This window comes from Pecten maximus, chromosome 7 (assembly GCF_902652985.1).
Source record: "Pecten maximus chromosome 7, xPecMax1.1, whole genome shotgun sequence".
Classification (NCBI taxonomy): Eukaryota; Metazoa; Mollusca; class Bivalvia; order Pectinida; family Pectinidae; genus Pecten; species Pecten maximus.
The window spans coordinates 3092171-3112832 of record NC_047021.1 but is presented as its reverse complement, the minus strand read 5'-3'; the positions used below and the strand labels follow the sequence as shown (position 1 = coordinate 3112832).

The 20662-nt window shown below is 33.5% G+C and overlaps 1 protein-coding gene and 1 long non-coding RNA gene across 12 annotated transcripts in view; one reads left to right on the top strand and one right to left on the bottom strand.

Moving 5' to 3' along the window:
• The first annotated feature begins 8796 nt into the window (after positions 1 to 8796).
• LOC117331877 lies at positions 8797 to 9677 on the top strand. Its single transcript, XR_004533683.1, has 2 exons — positions 8797 to 9146; positions 9190 to 9677. It is a non-coding gene; the product is annotated as an uncharacterized LOC117331877 (long non-coding RNA).
• Positions 9678 to 10967: 1290 nt separating this feature from the next.
• The window catches only part of LOC117331334 (membrane-associated guanylate kinase, WW and PDZ domain-containing protein 2-like), a 101536-nt gene continuing 91841 nt past the window's right edge, over positions 10968 to 20662 (bottom strand). For 8 of the 11 annotated variants that reach the window (XM_033890008.1, XM_033890013.1, XM_033890009.1 and 5 more), the window contains 2 exons: positions 18914 to 19052; positions 10968 to 18574 (listed from right to left, as the gene is read on the bottom strand). In XM_033890008.1, coding sequence (XP_033745899.1) covers positions 18408 to 18574; positions 18914 to 19052 — 306 coding nt within the window. In that variant the 3' untranslated portion in view covers positions 10968 to 18407. The remainder of the gene's footprint in view (positions 18575 to 18913; positions 19053 to 20662) is intronic. The other 3 variants (XR_004533502.1, XR_004533503.1, XR_004533501.1) reach the window with 3 other exon arrangements.

Sequence of the window (20662 nt, the reverse complement as noted above, 5' to 3'; positions counted from 1 at the left end):
GACACAAGTTTGAATTTCATGTTTCAGCAGTAGTTGGGTTATATTACACATTATAGTAAGTGAAACAGAAACGACTAGCTTATCATCTTTGGAGTATCATTAGGGTATTTACCATCATTATAGAAATACTCTGTTTTTCTGACAGAAAGTATAACAACAGTTTGAAATGATCAAACATGGGATGGATCTACTATTGGCTCAGAAGTAACTTGTCCAGCTAACAAGACACTGTTGTGTCAGGGTTGCTGCAACGTGCTTGTTTTTCCTGAATATCTGTGTTCATTGGTACACTTTGTATTATAAAGATCGTAAGTCACAGTCAATCATTGTAACATCTACACCTGTAGGTTAAATGATATTATTTTCAATTCTTCCTACAAAAATGGTTTCTTTGGAAACACATTGTTTTATGAAATTTAATATGCCTAATTATTGATGATAAAATCATCTTTTTTAGAAGAAATCTCTCATTGTTAAAGACATTTTCTATATGGAAACTGTGATTTATATTAACCCAATTATCCTTGTCACTGTTACATTTAGTATTATACAAATTTTGTGTATATTAGAGGAGAATGCTTTTATCATGAATATGTATTATGGATTCTAAAATGATATTTGTATTATACAAACGTAAGGCCTTCAAACGGTTCATTGGGCATTTATACCTACCTGATTTTAACGAAAAATGAGCTTATTATACAAAACTTGTATAACCTTATTGTCATTGAGTGCATTTAGGCTGTCGGCTAAAAAGCTAATCATGGAAGAAAAGCATTATTTTATAATCTAGTGAAGAAGGTTGACTTCCACAAAGCATATTTGTGTATCAGAAACTGTTTATAAGTGAGCAGTTTGATATCTGGAATGTTTATAAGACTTAGTGTGTTGCGGTTCTGTAAATTGTGGAATGTTTCCAGTGCCTCTAGTCTTTTTGTGTTTCAGAAGAATCCAAGTGCTCATTCCTCATTCAGAAGTGTTGGTGTTAGTGCTGAGAGTCTCGTTGATTGTGAATGTTTTTGTGGCGTGAGTCTGGTTGATATGTGGATGTTTTTCTGGTGCAAACTTTGGGAGCCTGGTTAATGTGTGGATGTTTTTGCGGGTGTAAACTTTGGGAGTCTGGTTCATGTGTGGTTGATGTGTGGATGTTTTTGCGAGTGTTAATGTTACAAACTTTGTTTACATGTGGATGTTTATTTTAGTATCATCTGCTACAGGAAGTAGTTTTGAAAAAAGTGTTCATATGTTTCCAGGTGTTTTCAGTTAAAGAAAATGATAATAGTAAACATGGATTGTGTCTGTCAAATTATCTGTATAAAGTGAGATATCTTGACCTAAAACAGTTGTCATTGTCAACACTTTGGTTCTACTTTAGTCAATTCCCAGTCAAATATGGAGGTTATGTATTTCATTTTCAAAGTAATGATTAAATTCTGCAGCTTTCTACATTTACATTCTATAAACCCTTGTTAGATATGTTTCATTCTGCAGTTTAGTTATGTTGGACTATACAAGTACAGTTCAGTTATATTGGACTATACTAGTACAGTTTAGTTATGTTGGACTGTACTAGTACAGTTTAGTTATGTTGGACTATACTAGTACAGTTTAGTTATGTTGGACTATACTAGTACAGTTTAGTTATATTGGACTATACTTGTACAGTTCAGTTATATTGGACTATACTTGTACAGTTCAGCTATATTGGACTATACTAGTACTGTTTAGTTATATTGGACTATACTTGTACAGTTCAGTTATATCGGACTATACTAGTACAGTTTAGTTATATTGGACTATACTAGTACAGTTCAGTTATATTGGACTATACTTGTACAGTTCAGTTATATTGGACTATACTAGTACAGTTCAGTTATATTGGACTATACTAGTACAGTTCAGTTATATTGGACTATACTAGTACAGTTTAGTTATGTTGGACTATACTAGTACAGTTCAGTTATATTGGACTATACTAGTACAGTTCAGTTATATTGGACTATACTAGTACAGTTCAGTTATATTGGACTATACTAGTAACATAATATTCTGTTACATCTATAAATATTTTCTTCTCTAAGCAAACCTTAAGCTATTCCCCAAAACGACAGGAATCTGTCCAGTGTTTGACAGGTATGATTCTGTTTTGTAAAATAAAGGGATCAATGTTATACCTATCTCTTCAGTGTGCAACACTTCTAAAAACACAAATGTTATAGTTTTTCTGTTAAACTGAGTTTAGTCTTTAGAAATTAGGACTACTTTATTTTCTTTTATTGAACAAATTTATTATTATTCTTAATCCTTGAACCTACAAGTTTGTAGTAATCAAATGGAGTTTATTTTCATTAAAGCTTGTGTGAAGGTACATACAAATAAAATCTTATGATTGTTGTTAAAGGAAGAAATGGTTATATGTTTCAATGAGTGTTGGATGTCTAAAAAAACTACTTACATTACTTATACAAACTATCTAGCTTTGCTATTATAATTTCCTCTGGAATGTAGATATTAGGTAGAGAATTTTGGGGTTAATTAACATTAGGTAGAGAATTTCAGGGTTGATAAACATTAGGTAGAGAATTTCAGGGTTGATAAACATTAGGTAGAGAATTTCAGGGTTGATAAACTTAAGGTAGAGAATTTCAGGGTTGATAAACATTAGGTAGAGAATTTCAGGGTTAATAATAAGTAGGTAGAGAATTTCAGGGTTGATAATCATTAGGTAGAGAATTTTAGGGTTGATAATCAGTAGGTAGAGAATTTCAGGGTTAATAAACTTAAGGTAGATAATTTCAGGGTTGATAAACATTAGGTAGAGAATTTCAGGGTTAATAATCAGTAGGTAGAGAATTTCAGGGTTGATAATCATTAGGTAGAGGATTTCAGGGTTGATAAACATTAGGTAGAGAATTTCAGGGTTGATAAACATTAGGTAGAGAATTTTAGGGTTAATAAACTTAAGGTAGAGAATTTCAGGGTTGATAAACATTAGGTAGAGAATTTCAGGGTTAATTAACATTAGGTAGAGAATTTCAGGGTTGATTAACATTAGGTAGAGAATTTCAGGGTTGATAAACATTAGGTAGAGGATTTCAGGGTTGAGAATCATTAGGTAGAGAATTTCAGGGTTGATAAACATTGGGTAGAGGATTTCAGGGTTGATAAACATTAGGTAGAGAATTTCAGGGTTAATAAACTTAAGGTAGAGAATTTCAGGGTTGATAAACATTAGGTAGAGAATTTCAGGGTTGATAAACATTAGGTAGAGGATTTCAGGGTTGATAAACATTAGGTAGAGAATTTCAGGGTTGATAAACATTAGGTAGAGAATTTCAGGGTTGATAAACATTAGGTAGAGAATTTTAGGGTTAATAAACTTAAGGTAGAGAATTTCAGGGTTGATAAACATTAGGTAGAGAATTTCAGGGTTTAATAAACATTAGGTAGAGAATTTCAGGGTTGATAAACATTAGGTAGATAATTTCAGGGTTGATAAACATTAGGTAGAGAATTTCAGGGTTAATAATCTTTAGGTAGAGAATTTCAGGGTTGATAAACATTAGGTAGAGAATTTCAGGGTTAATAATCAGTAGGTAGAGAATTTCAGGGTTGATACTCATTAGGTAGAGAATTTCAGGGTTAATAATCAGTAGGTAGAGAATTTCAGGGTTGATAAACATTAGGTAAAGAATTTTAGGGTTAATAATCAGTAGGTAGAGAATTTCAGGGTTAATAATCATTAGGTAGAGAATTTCAGGGTTGATAAACATTAGGTAGAGAATTTCAGGGTTGATAAACATTAGGTAAAGAATTTCAGGGTTGATAATCATTAGGTAGAGGATTTCAGGGTTGATAAACATTAGGTAGAGAATTTCAGGGTTAATAATCATTAGGTAGAGAATTTCAGGGTTGATAATCATTAGGTAGAGGATTTCAGGGTTGATAAACATTAGGTAGAGAATTTCAGGGTTGATAAACATTAGGTAGAGAATTTCAGGGTTGATAAACATTAGGTAGAGAATTTCAGGGTTGATAAACATTAGGTAGAGTATTTCAGGGTTAATAATCAGTAGGTAGAGAATTTCAGGGTTGATAAACATTAGGTAGAGAATTTCAGGGTTGATAATCATTAGGTAGAGAATTTCAGGGTTGATAAACATTAGGTAGAGGATTTCAGGGTTGATAAACAGGTAGAGAATTTCAGGGTTGATAAACATTAGGTAGAGAATTTCAGGGTTAATAAACATTAGGTAGAGAATTTTAGGGTTAATAAACATTAGGTAGAGAATTTTAGGGTTAATAAACATTAGGTAGAGAATTTTAGGGTTAATAAACATTAGGTAGAGAATTTTAGGGTTGATAAACATTAGGTAGAGAATTTCAGGGTTAATAAACATTAGGTAGAGAATTTTAGGGTTAATAAACTTTAGGTAGAGAATTTTAGGGTTAATAAACATTAGGTAGAGAATTTTAGGGTTTAATAAACATTAGGTAGAGAATTTCAGGGTTAATAATCATTAGGTAGAGAATTTCAGGGTTTAATAAACATTAGGTAGAGAATTTCAGGGTTAACGTATGTCTCGTTTTGTTGTACTGAAACTTTAAAGAAATAACTTGTATACAGTAGAATTTTGACTGAAATGCTAAATGTAACAAATTAAGATGGAATATTAAGTAAAAGAATTTTTTTCCTAGATTGAAGATTTCTCAGATTGTACGGATTATGTTTATTATGATAAGTACTCCTATAATGTGAGCTACGTTGATGTGATACACCTTGGTAAGGCATTACAGGCCAGGGTACTATTAACACTATACATTATACTGAACACTACTACAGTATTGGACTGACAGATGTACGTGATGGGATGAATCGTTATAGCGTTATACAAATAATGGTGTTAAAGTTCCAATTGGTGATTCAGCCATGGTTAGATGGATACAGGTGTGTGATGATGGTGTTAAAATTCCAACATGGAGGACATGACTTTGTCCTCTACACTATCAGGAGACGGACGTCTATAGAGGACATGACTTTGTCCTCTACACTATCAGGAGACGGACGTCTATGGAGGACATGACTGTTGTCCTCTACACTATCAGGAGACGGACGTCTATGGAGGACATGACTTTGTCCTCTACACTATCAGGAGACGGACGTCTATAGACGACATGACTTTGTCCTCTACACTATCAGGAGACGGACGTCTATGGAGGACATGACTTTGTCCTCTACATTATCAGGAGACAGATGTCTATGGAGGACATGACTTTGTCCTCTACATTATCAGGAGACAGATGTCTATAGAGGACATGACTGTCCTCTACATTATCAGGAGACGGACGTCTATAGAGGACATGACTGTCCTCTACACTATCAGGACACGGACGTCTATAGACGACATGACTTTGTCCTCTACACTATCAGGAGACGGATGTCTATAGAGGACATGACTTTGTCCTCTACACTATCAGGAGACGGATGTCTATAGAGGACATGACTTTGTCCTCTACACTATCAGGAGACGGATGTCTATAGAGGACATGACTTTGTCCTCTACACTATCAGGAGACGGATGTCTATAGAGGACGTCTATGGAGGACATGACTTTGTCCTCTACACTATCAGGGGACGGACGTCTGTAGAGGACATGACTTTGTCCTCTACACTATCAGGAGACGGACGTCTATGGAGGACATGACTTTGTCCTCTACACTATCAGGAGACGGACGTCTATGGAGGACATGACTTTGTCCTCTACACTATCAGGAGACGGACGTCTATAGAGGACATGACTTTGTCCTCTACACTATCAGGAGACAAGTAGACAGACCCTTTTGTGTGTATGTATGTATTAGATATAATTGTATAAATGATTTTTTGATGTTGAGAGTGTATAAGGTACATGTAAATGGATGAGATGTATACATTAGGCCTACAGGTATTAATTAGATGCATAATATACATATGTAATTAGTACAATGGAAAGTGACGGATGTTTCGAGGACAAAAAAGCTGGTAGAATGGGGGAAAGTATGGCGAGTTGTTGATGGTTTGTTGTTAGAATAATATATAAAAGTTGTTAACTGGTTGTGCTGGGGTGTATTAACTCCGTATCTTAGATACGCTGCTTATTGGTATTTTTTTAACTTTGTGTGCAAAGCTTTTAATAAATTTTATATTATGAGTAAAATACAATACATGTTTATAAAAGGTACATAATATCAAAGACAAAGTGTTTAAATGTCTGAACTGCCTACATTTTATCAGATCTAAGTCAATATCAACACGTTTTCGACTTTGAATAAATTTCCATCTATATATAGATCACTTTGGCCCTAAGGTTTAAATGCTCCTACCACAGAGCAGAGCAGTATCAGTTCTGGAAACCTTAAAAAATAAAACCTTGAAAAACCTTGGAATTGTGAAATTCTAGAAAACATTCTGCTGTAAGTTAGGTTGGTCAGATTAGATGAAAAACTAACAGTCGATATCTTCTCTCCAATATTACTGTACACAACCCTCAACTGACAGTAGACATTTTCTCTGTTCTAGAATTCACCAATATTACTGTACACAACCCTCAACTGACAGTAGACATTTCTCTGTTCTAGAATTCACCAGTGGTACTGTACACAACCCTCAACTGACAGTAGACATGTTCTCTGTTCTAGAATTCACCAATATTACTCTACACAATGCTAACGCTCCCTCAAATGACAGTTCCTTTTTATAGTCATGTCATAACCAGTTTTCAGAAGGTAAAATAAGGAATACTAGCTGTTTGCTTGTTCTGCTGTTGTGGTAAATCTTATCTCAATTATAACCAGTAACATCAGTATTGTATGCATCATAACACTTTGTCTGTTTATTAAGCAGTTATATTTTAATTTTCTCTTTTGTCTTCCACCCCTATGTAGGAGGAACCACAAATACAATAGCCTCTTCTGATAATGAAACAGTATAACTTAGTTCAATTTATTCACAGAATAGGTGCAGGATGTTTCTGAGCAAATTATTTGTGAAGATAACGTTCAGAGTTTATACCACTGTGGTATAAACAGATTGTTTATCAACAGCTGTAATGATTAACTGATGGTCTGAGAGTTGAATAACACAGGGTATTGTGGTAGAATCATGGTTATGGCTCTACAGATTAAGTGATATTAATAATACATGTTTACTGACCAAAGGACAATACATCACCATTCCACGACTGTGACACAATTTGTAGTGTATTAGCATACGTCCTTAAATCTTCAGTCTTTAAGCACACTTAGTTATCTTGTTAAATAATGAAATATTTTATACACTGTCTTGAGAATTTGTTACAAATGAAATAGTATAAGCGATGTTATTGCTGTCCAGACAATATGTCAAGTTGATAATAGTTATACATTATGTATATGCAGTTTTTGGTGCTTTATGTTGAGTTCCCACCAAGTTTTCAATATTTGATGAATACCAATATACATTATATATGTACATAGATGTTTGGTCAAACACAAGATTTGTTAATATTATTGTTCATTGAATACATATGTTGTTAACATGGTGCATCAGGATGGAATAATGAAAACAAAATTTGAACTGAAGATTGGTTTAAATAATGTCCATTTTAGGAGGTTGACAATTGATGTATCTACATCTTGGATTCAGAATCGTTAGGATTGCAGTTAGCAAATACATGTATTTATTATACATATTTTACTATTAAAACTTGTTTCAAAATGATTTTCCTCAAATTTTTATGTTCAATTCTAAGTGAGAGTACATCACCCGTATTGATGTTACTATGGTCAGCATTAAACATCACCCGTATTGATGTTACTATGGTCAGCATTAAAATGTGATTACTGTATTCCACCTTTTAGCACACCCCTGCTTTTTTTCAGAAAAGAGGATGTGTTCACTAATTGAAACAGAAGTTCCTTACCTCACTGATCTGCCAATATGATCTTCAGTCTTTTACATAAGGACTGGATTATTTTTGTTATATAAAGATATGTGAATGTATGTAAAAAGTTATTTTTTCCACCCAGATTTCACCTGGAAACTTTTCCCAGTACATTGTTTTATTACGCACACTCCTTTTGTGTTTTTATCAGCGCATGGTGCGCTTATTATGTTGAATACAGCATGATGCTGAAATGAATTAGTGAATATAAAGAAAATATTCTAAATTGCTTTCTGTTGTTTTTGGATTCCAGTGCCAGTTCTTTTAAAGATGATGATTTAATTAATTAAGAAAATATTTCGTATCCATACATGTACCTAATATTAGGAACATTACAGTGTTCATCTACTTCTAGCATTTTTCCACTGACGTAATTGTGTAGGTTCTTGTATTATTTTTATGGCAAATGTTACATGTGTACCAGCTCATCGTAGTGTTATTAGCCTGATAAAGTTTGATATCTAAATACTCCAAAACAGGTAGACCTGTATCACAGTTTCTATCCTTGTCTCCATCATACCTTGGGTTTGTCAGTCTAATTAAAATCTAGATGGTCATTCTCACTACATTACAAGAACATCTAACAACATCCCATAAGGGGTCACGTCAGGGTGACCTCAGAGATGTGTGTATTTCACTTTCAGGGCGAATTGTCAATTTGTCGATGTCATTGAAGCAAACCATTTCGTCACAGCATGCATGTGAAGAAACCATTATTGTACAGTATGTACATAACCATAAACTTTTGACTAGAACCAAATTGACAGATTATGCAAGCTATACACACTAGTCATGCTAATTCGGACATATAAAATTCACATCCAAGATTCTGGAAGTAGTCATTTGATTGGCTAATCCAAAAGGTCACCCTGACGTGACCCCTTATGGGATGTTGTTAGATGTTCAGGCAACGTAGTGAGAATGACCATCTAGATTTTTATTAGATTGTGATTTTGTACAACTTTACCTCATCTTCATGTACAGGTTTTACCAGTCGGTCAAGGATGTCTAGTCAATGTTATAGATCATTATAGGAGATACACACCTGTACATCAGGTGGTTATAAAGTCATTATAGGAGATACACACCTGTACATCAGGTGGTTATAAAGGCATTATAGGAGATACACACCTGTACATCAGGTGGTTATAAAGGCATTATAGGAGATACACACCTGTACATCAGGTGGTTATAAAGGCATTATAGGAGATACACACCTGTACATCAGGTGGTTACTGAATACATTAATACTGTAATTGGGTACCACCTTAAACTGTTCACACAAAGATTTGTTATAATATTTACTTCTTACCTGTTATATGTTGGCTAGGTTTCCATGTTGGGTGTATAACACATGTACACCAAGAAACAAACATCTCCTACAATGTCATTATTATAATTTTACAAGTCGTACCACTCCTAATACTGAAACATCAGCTAGATGTTAAAACATGGTAAGACAAGAAATACAGTAGTGATAACAAACAATGAAATAAAACTATTGTTTTATAAGTAATGATGAAAGCTTTAAGTTGCATTAAGAGTACCTTTTTCCTTGGGAATATCCCAAGTAGGCTTCAGTTTGTAGCTTAACATATGTACATATATCTTTTTCTTCTAAGAATGTTTAAAAAAAACATTTACTGGAAATATTCTGTTGAGGCATTTCTATCCATATTAAATGAAGAACATGAAATAAACTATTTATTTTCCATCGCCTTGTTTTTGTTTACTCATTTGTATGGAGACTTTAATTTGGTTTGTTTACATTTATAGAAATGCAGGCTTAGATTTGCTCAGATATTAACAGTAGTTGACCTTTGACCTCCTGCTGTGACCTCGGAGAGAGGTTAGACGGACCATTGGACAGGCCTTATGTTGGAGGAATAAATCATCATGTAATAATACACGTTACTTATCACAACTGTATTGTAGTACAACCAACCATGGGTATCCGAGGGTGTTTTTACTGGACAGGAACCTTCAAATATCTCGTACCACATTCTGTAGTCAGTTAACAAGGACACTACAGGTAAAACAATAGAATTGTTGACATCACTCTATACTTTATCTGACTGTTTTACATATTGGTCACTACAGGTAAAACAATAGAATTTTTGTCATCACTCTATATACTTTATCCGATTGTTTTACATATTGGTCACTACAGGTAAAACAGTAGAATTGTTGTCATCACTCTATACTTTATTCAAAAACTATACCGAGACAGCTCAATCTCTCCCAGAATTCATTGTGATCCCCTGTCACAATTCACAAGTGTACACCAAATTGTGACATTATGTATTCTACATATATATTGTTATATGAAAATCTTAATTTTCCCATTGTTGTTTGTAAGCAGTGTCATGTGATTGTGTCATGATATTGTGGCAATATCATGATTGGAATGGATGAAAGGCTACCAAAATTGTTAAAATGAATTACCTTGACCTACTTTTAAAGTCACAGGTGTGAAATTTGTTTATTACCTTGACCTACTTTTAAAGTCACAGGTGTGAAATTTGTTTATTACCTTGACCTACTTTTAAAGTCACAGGTGTGAAATTTGTTTATTACCTTGACCTACTTTTAAAGTCACAGGTGTGAAATTTGTTTATTACCTTGACCTACTTTTAAAGTCACAGGTGTGAAATTTGTTTATTACCTTGACCTACTTTTAAAGTCACAGGTGTGAAATTTGTTTATTACCTTGACCTACTTTTAAAGTCACAGGTGTGAAATTTGTTTATTACTTTGACCTACTTTTAAAGTCACAGGTGTGAAATTTGTTTATTACCTTGACCTTCTTTTAAAGTCACAGGTGTGAAATTTGTTAACTTTGATAGAGCCTTTGTCTCAGGTGACCTAAAAAGTTATACGTTTGCCTGCTGTTATTATAAACAGAAATTAATCCATGTGTGCACACATCGAAGACTCAAATTAATGGATGAATATTGAACAATTCTGGACAACAATATGTCATAAACAAACAAGAGAAAATGAAGATCCCTGTTCATGTAACTTTATTATAGGATTCTGTACATATACAAAAATGCTCCAGGTCAACATGATGATTTATATGTACATTGTAAAATGATGGCTGATTTCTGGGACAACACTAATGTTTGTCTTTCTAAAAATAACATCATTTGTGAAATATTTATGAATTTATTAAATGCACAATAATGTAAGTGTTGTCTTGCGTATACTCCAGCCTTTAGTACATACAACATTGTGACTATACATAACATCACAGATACTGTACCCCATCAACACGACACACTGTCAATGAAATGTATAAAATTAAACCGGACACTGAATCATACCAATTCCATATCTTTGTATCATTTTCATCTTATCTAAATTTTTCAAAAGCTTAAAGTTGAAATTTCAGTTTTTCATTGGTTACAAAATATATTAAATCTGAGTATTTGGCAAGCTTACTCAGTACTTACTTCCTGTGGGAAAAAAGTTCTGATTAAAATATACATCAGCTGTAAAGTCAAGGTATGCTACCAGAGTTTGGAATTTATTAAAATTTCCTTATTTTAAGTTCTATATATAACTACACAAGTGCATTCAATACATGCATAAATTAAATAGGTATATTCAAATATGATGGAAACCATTCTTAAATTACTAATGATAACAGATGATGGTGATATGGGGAAAATGAGCATCATTTATCGTGTAGCTACAATTCAATCATCATACAAAAATAGTATGATTTGGAAAAACTTTCAAGTGAAAAACAAGACTTTTAGCTTCTCCGATACAATGATGGCAATATCTGAAACCAGATACGACCTTTAGTAACAAGTTTTTACAAAATACATGATGGCATTTACACTAGTTATATATACAAGATGTATAAAAATATTGTTAAAATGTACGGACGAATATGTGTGCTATACATTTATACAGTGAAAACAAAGAACATCTAATGTATTCATCATGCACATAATCACATTTAATCAATGAATATGTTGTCAACACTTGCACAGCACTTTCCCCGTTAAAACAGAGATATCATTCACACCTGTCTATATGCTTTTTACCAATAAGTCCTTCTGTGTGCTAATTATATTAACTCTTCTTTACACATCAAACTTTATTTACTCATAGATTAAATATCATCAAACATTTTTTTTCATTTCTCTGTTTCAATTTATTATTTATTTCCAAAGACTGTGGTCTATATCATCTTTAACATGTTATATTTGTTCCATACTAGGTATAAAATGATTGATAGATTGTGTCCCGTTTCCATTTGATACATACACAGGTATCTTTAACAATCAAGAGTTAAAACATGTATATCATCCCCAGAACATCTGATACACAAATATCCTTAACAAAGTGATTTCACCTTAACAACACAACCGAAATCGAACCATACAATAAAATCATGTCTGGTTTATAGTAAAAACACATATAGCTCATGTATAGGTGGACAGATCAGCTTTGTGGACGCAATGATTCCATGTCAATATATTAAACAGTCGGACCAGTACTCTGTAGACACAAATACACTACACTCGTACCCGATATCATACAAATACACTACACTCGTACCCGATATCATACAAATACACTACACTCATACCTGATATCATGCTCTATGTATTTATACAGCATTTTGAAAATAATCGTATGAAAATTTTGCTCCACTTGATAATGTTTGATGTTTCAAAACTTTGAAGTGAATGCCCCTTCTATTTGAGGCTATATCTTTACCAATATGAAGTTATGTTATTCAAATAATTTCAATATTATTTTGTGCACAGTATAAGCAATGAGTATTTTGTAAAATATTTTATAAGAAAAAGTTTGAAAAACATTTCTCTGAACAAACCTATTATCAGTTTAAATGAGAAGCATCTAATTTCATATTGAAGGTACAAGCCATCAAACTGATTTTGAAAAATTCAACCACTTATATTTTCATGGTAAATATTGAAAACAACGGCTAACCCTGGCATGAAAACCACTAGCCTTGTGCTAGAGGATATGTACACAATGACTTATACAATAAGTTACCAGTGGTTTTGGTTTGGTCTGTGTTATGACTAGCCTATCTACACTGTATGTAATCTCTATATTGAATGTCTGTTATTACTAGCCTAACTAGTACACTGTATGTAATCTCTATATTGAATGTCTTTGTTATTACTAGCCTAACTACACTGTATGTAATGTCTCCTAAATTCTACACAAATCAGATATATACACTGACCCTACCCAGTACCATTCACTAACACTACTCCAATGGTGGACCATGGCAAGAATATGATTTTATCACAAAAACCAGCGATAGCACTGTATCACCGATATCACAACCGGCCGGATACCAAAACAAGCGATAGCATCGTATCACTAATCACTATCAGCCAGACAAAACCTTCGATAGCACTGTATCACTAATCACTATCGGCCAGACAAAACCTTCGATAGCACTGTATCACTAATCACTATCGGCCGGATAACACCAGCGACAGTACTGTATCACTACTCACTATCGGCCAGATAACATCTAGCATTACACTGTATCACTAATCACTATCGGCCGGATAACAAAACCAGGGATAGCATCGTATCACTAATCACTATCAGCCAGACAAAACCTTCGATAGCACTGTATCACTAATCACTATCGGCCAGATAACAACTAGCATTACACTGTATCACTAATCACTATCGGCCAGACAACATCTAGCATTACACTGTATCACTAATCACTATTGGCCAGATAACATCTAGCATTACATTGTATCACTAATCACTATAGGCCGGATAACAAAACCAGAGATAGCACTGTATCACTAATTACTATCAGCCAGATAACATCTAGCATTACACTGTATCACTAATCACTATTGGCCAGATAACATCTAGCATTACACTGTATCACTAATCACTATCGGCCAGATAACATCTAGCATTACATGTACTAAACAGACTAAAATCCACTCACAGAGAAACAACTACCTAAAAGTGACCAAAAAGTGAGTGATTTGGACTACAATGTAAAGATAATTTCAAAATACTGTAAGATCACAGACATTACATGTATACCCCACTCATTAGTACAGACAGTCATCCTACGATGTGTTTCATCCACAGAAGCTAAATCTCCTCCACACTTGTCGATATTGTTTTGAGATATTCTACATGGGTTATCCATCTCCTAACAATTTATCTATAGACGGTGTAAGATCAGCAGATATCTAACTTCAGACAAAAGCATCAGGCAATCATCACAAATGCCTCAAACGCCTTTAGATATATTTATCAAGATATAATCCTGTGTCTGCCTACCCAAATATACTGCAGTTCAGTGATAACCAATGCTTCGTCAATATCCAGTAAAAAAATTCCATGATACATGTATATGAAAGAGTAACAATATTCCAACTTTTTCTTTGGAATATCAAAACAATTGGATGAAACACATTGTAGAATTTAACTTAAAAATTAAATACTGGCTCTGCATAATCAACTAAAAATTTCACAAATACAAATGCATGTAGATAAATCACAATTTCAGTACAACCAATGACAAAAATATCAAATATTCTGTGAAAGACTTCTAGTTTTTCCAATTCTTTGTTCATTACCAGGTCCAAGCAGTCTTGTTAAGATATGTTTGATCATAGCCAATCTAAGCATTCTTGTAAGCTTTGACATTTTTTCCTCTTTTTTTTTTTAAATAACTTACAGACAATATATACCTGAACTAATCTGGATATATATAAACATTAAAGTATCGATGTCAAATGTAAACATTATTAATTTTACAACTACTGCGAAACAAGTTTATCAACTTATATCAATAATGCTTGTTGGCCGGATGGAAGCACCCAAGGCATCTTACTGTGGGATGCAACCAAGAGAAAACCCAGAAACCGGAGAAAACCCCGTACCTGGAGAAAACCCCATACAGGAAGTGGAACCTCCGCCTCCAAGTGTGTTATCAAGGTTACACCAAAGTATTAATGAACTTATAATGTTTACTGTTAATTTGCTATAATAATATTTATACCTAATATTCAAATTTGTATCCGATAGTAAGTTATGAGTAATATATTAACTACAATATGTAGTTTTTATTTACGAGCTTGATTGATTGAAGCCAATTTCTATCGACATACCAAAGTTTCATTATTTTGAGTTTTTTATTTGCATAGATCTTAATATGTTTATGACATTAAATATCACCTATAATTAATATTGTATGTTTTCTATGAAAAATAAATATAAAGTACAAAAATATGAAAGTCATAGGATCTATGATATTCACAGAAACGACTACCAATGTAATATATAAATCTTAAAATTGCCTTACATTGTTTGGTTTTCACTGTTATAGTTATAATTAAGGAGATATTGACGACTGTTTTCTGCCAACTCATTATCATCTTACCAACAATAATTACCTACCAATTTTCAAATACAATAATTGAATTCTCCGGTAATATTTAAGGAAGAAAAAAGCTTCAACATTTTTTCAACTTACATTGTATAGTTATATTAACTAATTGTTATTAAGAAGAAATACCTTAGATCCTATACATTATATAATTTTTTGGTCAATGCTTTATAATGAAAGGTAAAACAGAAATTTTTATCTAGAGCTTTTTAAACAATGATTACTGTTTGACCTTTAACCTATTTTGGTCAGCTTAACCTATTTTGGTCAGCTTTGTAAATCTGCTATTAAGATAAAAATTCAAAAGAACATAAATTTTAAACATTGTCCTTGATATCAGTGAAAATATAAATCCCTCTGTGACATAACAAGCTCATTCCTTATTCCAGACACCATGGATAGTAACATCACCCAGACTCATTAAACATGTTTCTACTGGACATCTGACGGTCAATTTGTAAAATTACTGATATGTTTGTATACTACAAATGCATAGAGAAACAAGCTTCTATCACATAGACATTTAAACTCTCCTTCCTTATCACAATTCTCACAACTGAGCTCTGAATGCCTTCACAGAAATACAATAACTATTTCAATTTTTGCATGAATGTCACTTTAGTCTGAAGCTCACTTTGTCACAGGTTATTTTAATGAAGTTATCCATAGTTTGAAGAGGCATTAGGTGTCTGTAAAACTTACTGGGTATTCATTATCAAAACTCCAGAAATACCCATCAACACCTGTTTATGTCTAAATAGATATAACTGTGAACGAAACCTTGCTGATAATTAAATGTAATATTACTGTATATCTATCGAAAACAACAAGGAAGATACTTCGTTGTCGCTATACAGCAGATATTCTGTCGTCGGTAAAAAACTAGCAACACTATAAATCAAACTCTGTCTCTTTATAGCAGACACACTCCGTCTTCACTATATAGCAGAAACATGTCATCTTCACTGTATAGCAGATATACACTGCCGTCACTATATAGCAGACACACTCCATCATTGCTATATAGCAGACACACTCTGTTATCACTATATAGCAGACACACGCGGTCGTCCCTATAAAGCAGACACACGCAGTCGTCGCTATATAGCAGACACTCTGTTGTCGCTATATAGCAGACACACGCGGCCGTCGCTATATAGCAGACACGCGGCCGTCGCTATATAGCAGACACACGCGGCCGTCGCTATATAGCAGACACACGCGACCGTCGCTATATAGCAGACACACTCGGTCGTCACTATATAGCAGACACACGCGGCCGTCGCTATATAGCAGACACACGCGGCCGTCGCTATATAGCAGACACACGCGGCCGTCGCTATATAGCAGACACACGCGACCGTCGCTATATAGCAGACACACGCGACCGTCGTTATATAGCAGACACACGCGACCGTCGCTATATAGCAGACACACTCCATCAAACACCCTGAATTATCCTCATCATTCTAGTGATTAAATAAGATGATACAAATTGATTGGAACAATCTACAACCTTAACAAAATAAACTGAATATATATAAATATATCATGTAAGATATTCTACAGATGTGATATGTTGAGGAGTATATAGAACACCTATCACTAACCAATATATGATTTATTCAATTAACCTGTTCTTCTCATATTGTTAAACTAAGCTGCCAGTTAATATGATTTAATAAACTAATAGTTCTGTTCGAGTACCTAAAACAGAAAGATTTTTAAATGTGTCACCCTCACCATTTACCAAAACCTTGGAAACATTGAGCATCAATACAAAGATCAACAAAACCCTTAAAATAACCAAGTAGTTTTTCCTGTGACCTTACAATGTCCTGACAAGGTTTATAACCAACAGCTTGAGTGTCGGTCTTACTTTATTTAATCCCACACGTACAACTTAGGCATTTTACTGTGATAGATAGAAAACTTCCTACAAATTCTGAAAAAACAGAATAAGGAAACATTTGAATAAACTTTAAAATATATATGTGATCATCAAACTATTTTCAGTATACAGGGTTCTCACGACTACCCAGGTAGATTATATCGGAACTCGTTATAGACCTCTGTCCAGCTATAGACCTCTGTCCAGTTATAGACCTCTGTCCAGCTATAGAACCTTTTGTCTAGTTACAAATGTCTACATGTGACAGCTCTTAAACACTACAAAAGTTAGATATTCCGTCAATACTTACATAGAATTTTACATCTGTCTCAACAGGTGTCTAGACAATACCTGTACGACATATTCTAGATAAACAGTACAATTACCTTGTACAGGTATCTTATCTTCACAATCCTTGTTCTTTTCCTGATTTCGTTTTAAAAAATCTGCTTTATCTCCCTTGGATCAGGTTATTTAACTAAATCTAACATGAGGACATTCCCTATTTATATATTCAACAACAAAAGGATCTTTGTGACTTTTCTCTATCTCTTTGCAACTTTCTGTATCCTTCTGTTTTCTTTCATAGTTACTTCCCGAAAATTCCCAGGAAGATCCTTACTTCACCAGCATACATGGCCTTCTACTTCCTAGCACAAATGGGCTGTTTGTGCCACTCAACTTGTCGTAGACAGTCCTGTTTCCTTTCCTACAACTCAATGTAGTTACTCACGGCCGAGTATCCAGTAAACACCATTCCTACAACTCAATGTAGTTACTCACGGCCGAGTATCCAGTAAACAACAGACAGCCTTGACAGGGAGAATTATCAGCCAACCATCAGCAGTATTACACCTGTGATGGTGTACGACAGAGCCTAGTGACTCTGTATCCCCAGTAATTTTACACCTGTGATGGTGTACGACAGAGCCTAGTTTTCCTGACTCTGTATCCCCAGTAATTTTACACCTGTGATGGTGTACGACAGAGCCTAGTGACTCTGTATCCTCAGTAATTTTACACCTGTGATGGTGTACGACAGAGCCTAGTTTCTCTGTCTGTATCCTCAGTAATTTTACACCTGTGATGGTGTACGACAGAGCCTAGTTTTCCTGACTCTGTATCCTCAGTAATTTTGGTATTGCTTTCCTCCTTGATAATTGTTGTAAAACATCTGTTCATCACGTAGATCCAAATTCCTCCTCCCAAGGTACGGTGAACTTTGGCCTATTGGACCATTGGCCATAGGGACTCCCTGATTTGTGTACCTTCCACTCATTGGATTATTGGGTTCTGCAATGGGAAACGAAATTCAACGTATTTAGTTTAGTATTAAGTACAAAATACTTACATAACAACTGTTAAAATACACTCTGACACTTCTGGAATCTCACACCAGTACATCATTAAATATACTATTTTACTTACAGAACAATGATTAAAGAGTGACTTTAGTCTTCCTAAACACATATAATGTCACATGGCTTACACATCAGCTCTAGCTTTACAAACAGATCAACGATATCGTATAAGTTATTATATGACAGATACAATGAGTGATAAACTCATGACTACCTAACAACTGGAGCCTGAGACTCGTTTACTAAACAATAATCTGATGATGAGACCCACCAAAGCTTGGTGGCAGTTTGCCCGTCCTCTTCACAAACAATCGGACTGTAGGACCTCCATTTTGGATGATATCTATGGCTTCAGAATGGTTCATACTATCTGTTCTACAGTTATTGATCTCCAGGATTTGATCTCCAACCTGAAACAGACATGTATGTATACAAATCACATCTACATCAGATTACAATACAAATTATATCTACATCAGATTACAATACAAATTACATCTACATCAGATTACAATACAGATCACATCTACATCAGATTACAATACAAATTACATCTACATCAGATTACAATACAAACCACATCTACATCAGATTACAATACAAATTACATCTACATCAGATTACAATACAAATTACATCTACATCAGATTACAATACAGATCACATCTACATCAGATTACAATACAGATTATATCTACATCAGATTACAATACAGATCACATCTACATCAGATTACAATACAAATTACATCTACATCAGATTACAATACAGATCACATCTACATCAGATTACAATACAGATTATATCTACATCAGATTACAAAACAAATCACATCTACATCAGATTACAATACAAATTACATCTACATCAGATTACAATACAAATTATATCTACATCAGATTACAATACAAATTACATCTACATCAGATTACAATACAAATTATATCTACATCAGATTACAATACAGATCACATCTACATCAGATTACAATACAAATTACATCTATATCAGATTACAATACAAATTACATCTACATCAGATTACAATACAAATCACATCTACATCAGATTACAATACAAATTACATCTACATCAGAATACAATACAGATTACATCTACATCAGATTACAATACAAATTACATCTACATCAGATTACAATACAAATCACATCTACATCAGATTACAATACAGATTACATCTACATCAGATTACAATACAATACAAATTACATCTACATCAGATTACAATACAAATTACATCTACATCAGATTACAATACAAATTACATCTACATCAGATTACAATACAGATTACATCTACATCAGATTACAATAGATTACAATACAAATTACATCTACATCAGATTACAATACAGATTACATCTACATCAGATTACAATACAAATTACATCTACATCAGATTACAATACAAATTACATCTACATTAGATTACAATACAATACAAATTATATCTACATCAGATTACAATACAAATTACATTTACATCAGATTACAATACAAATTACATCTACATCAGATTACAATACAAATCACATCTACATCAGATTACAATACAAATTACATCTACATCAGATTACAATACAAATTACATCTACATCAGATTACAATACAAATTACATCTACATCAGATTACAATACAAATTACATCTACATCAGATTACAATACAAATTACATCTACATCAGATTACAATACAAATTACATCTACATCAGATTACAATACAGATTACATCTACATCAGATTACAATACAGATCATATCTACATCAGATTACAATACAAATCATATCTACATCAGATTACAATACAAATTACATCTACATCAGATTACAATACAGATCACATCTACATCAGATTACAATACAAATCACATCTACATCAGATTACAATACAAATCACATCTACATCAGATTACAATACAAATTACATCTACATCAGATTACAATACAAATTACATCTACATCAGATTACAATACAAATTACATCTACATCAGATTACAATA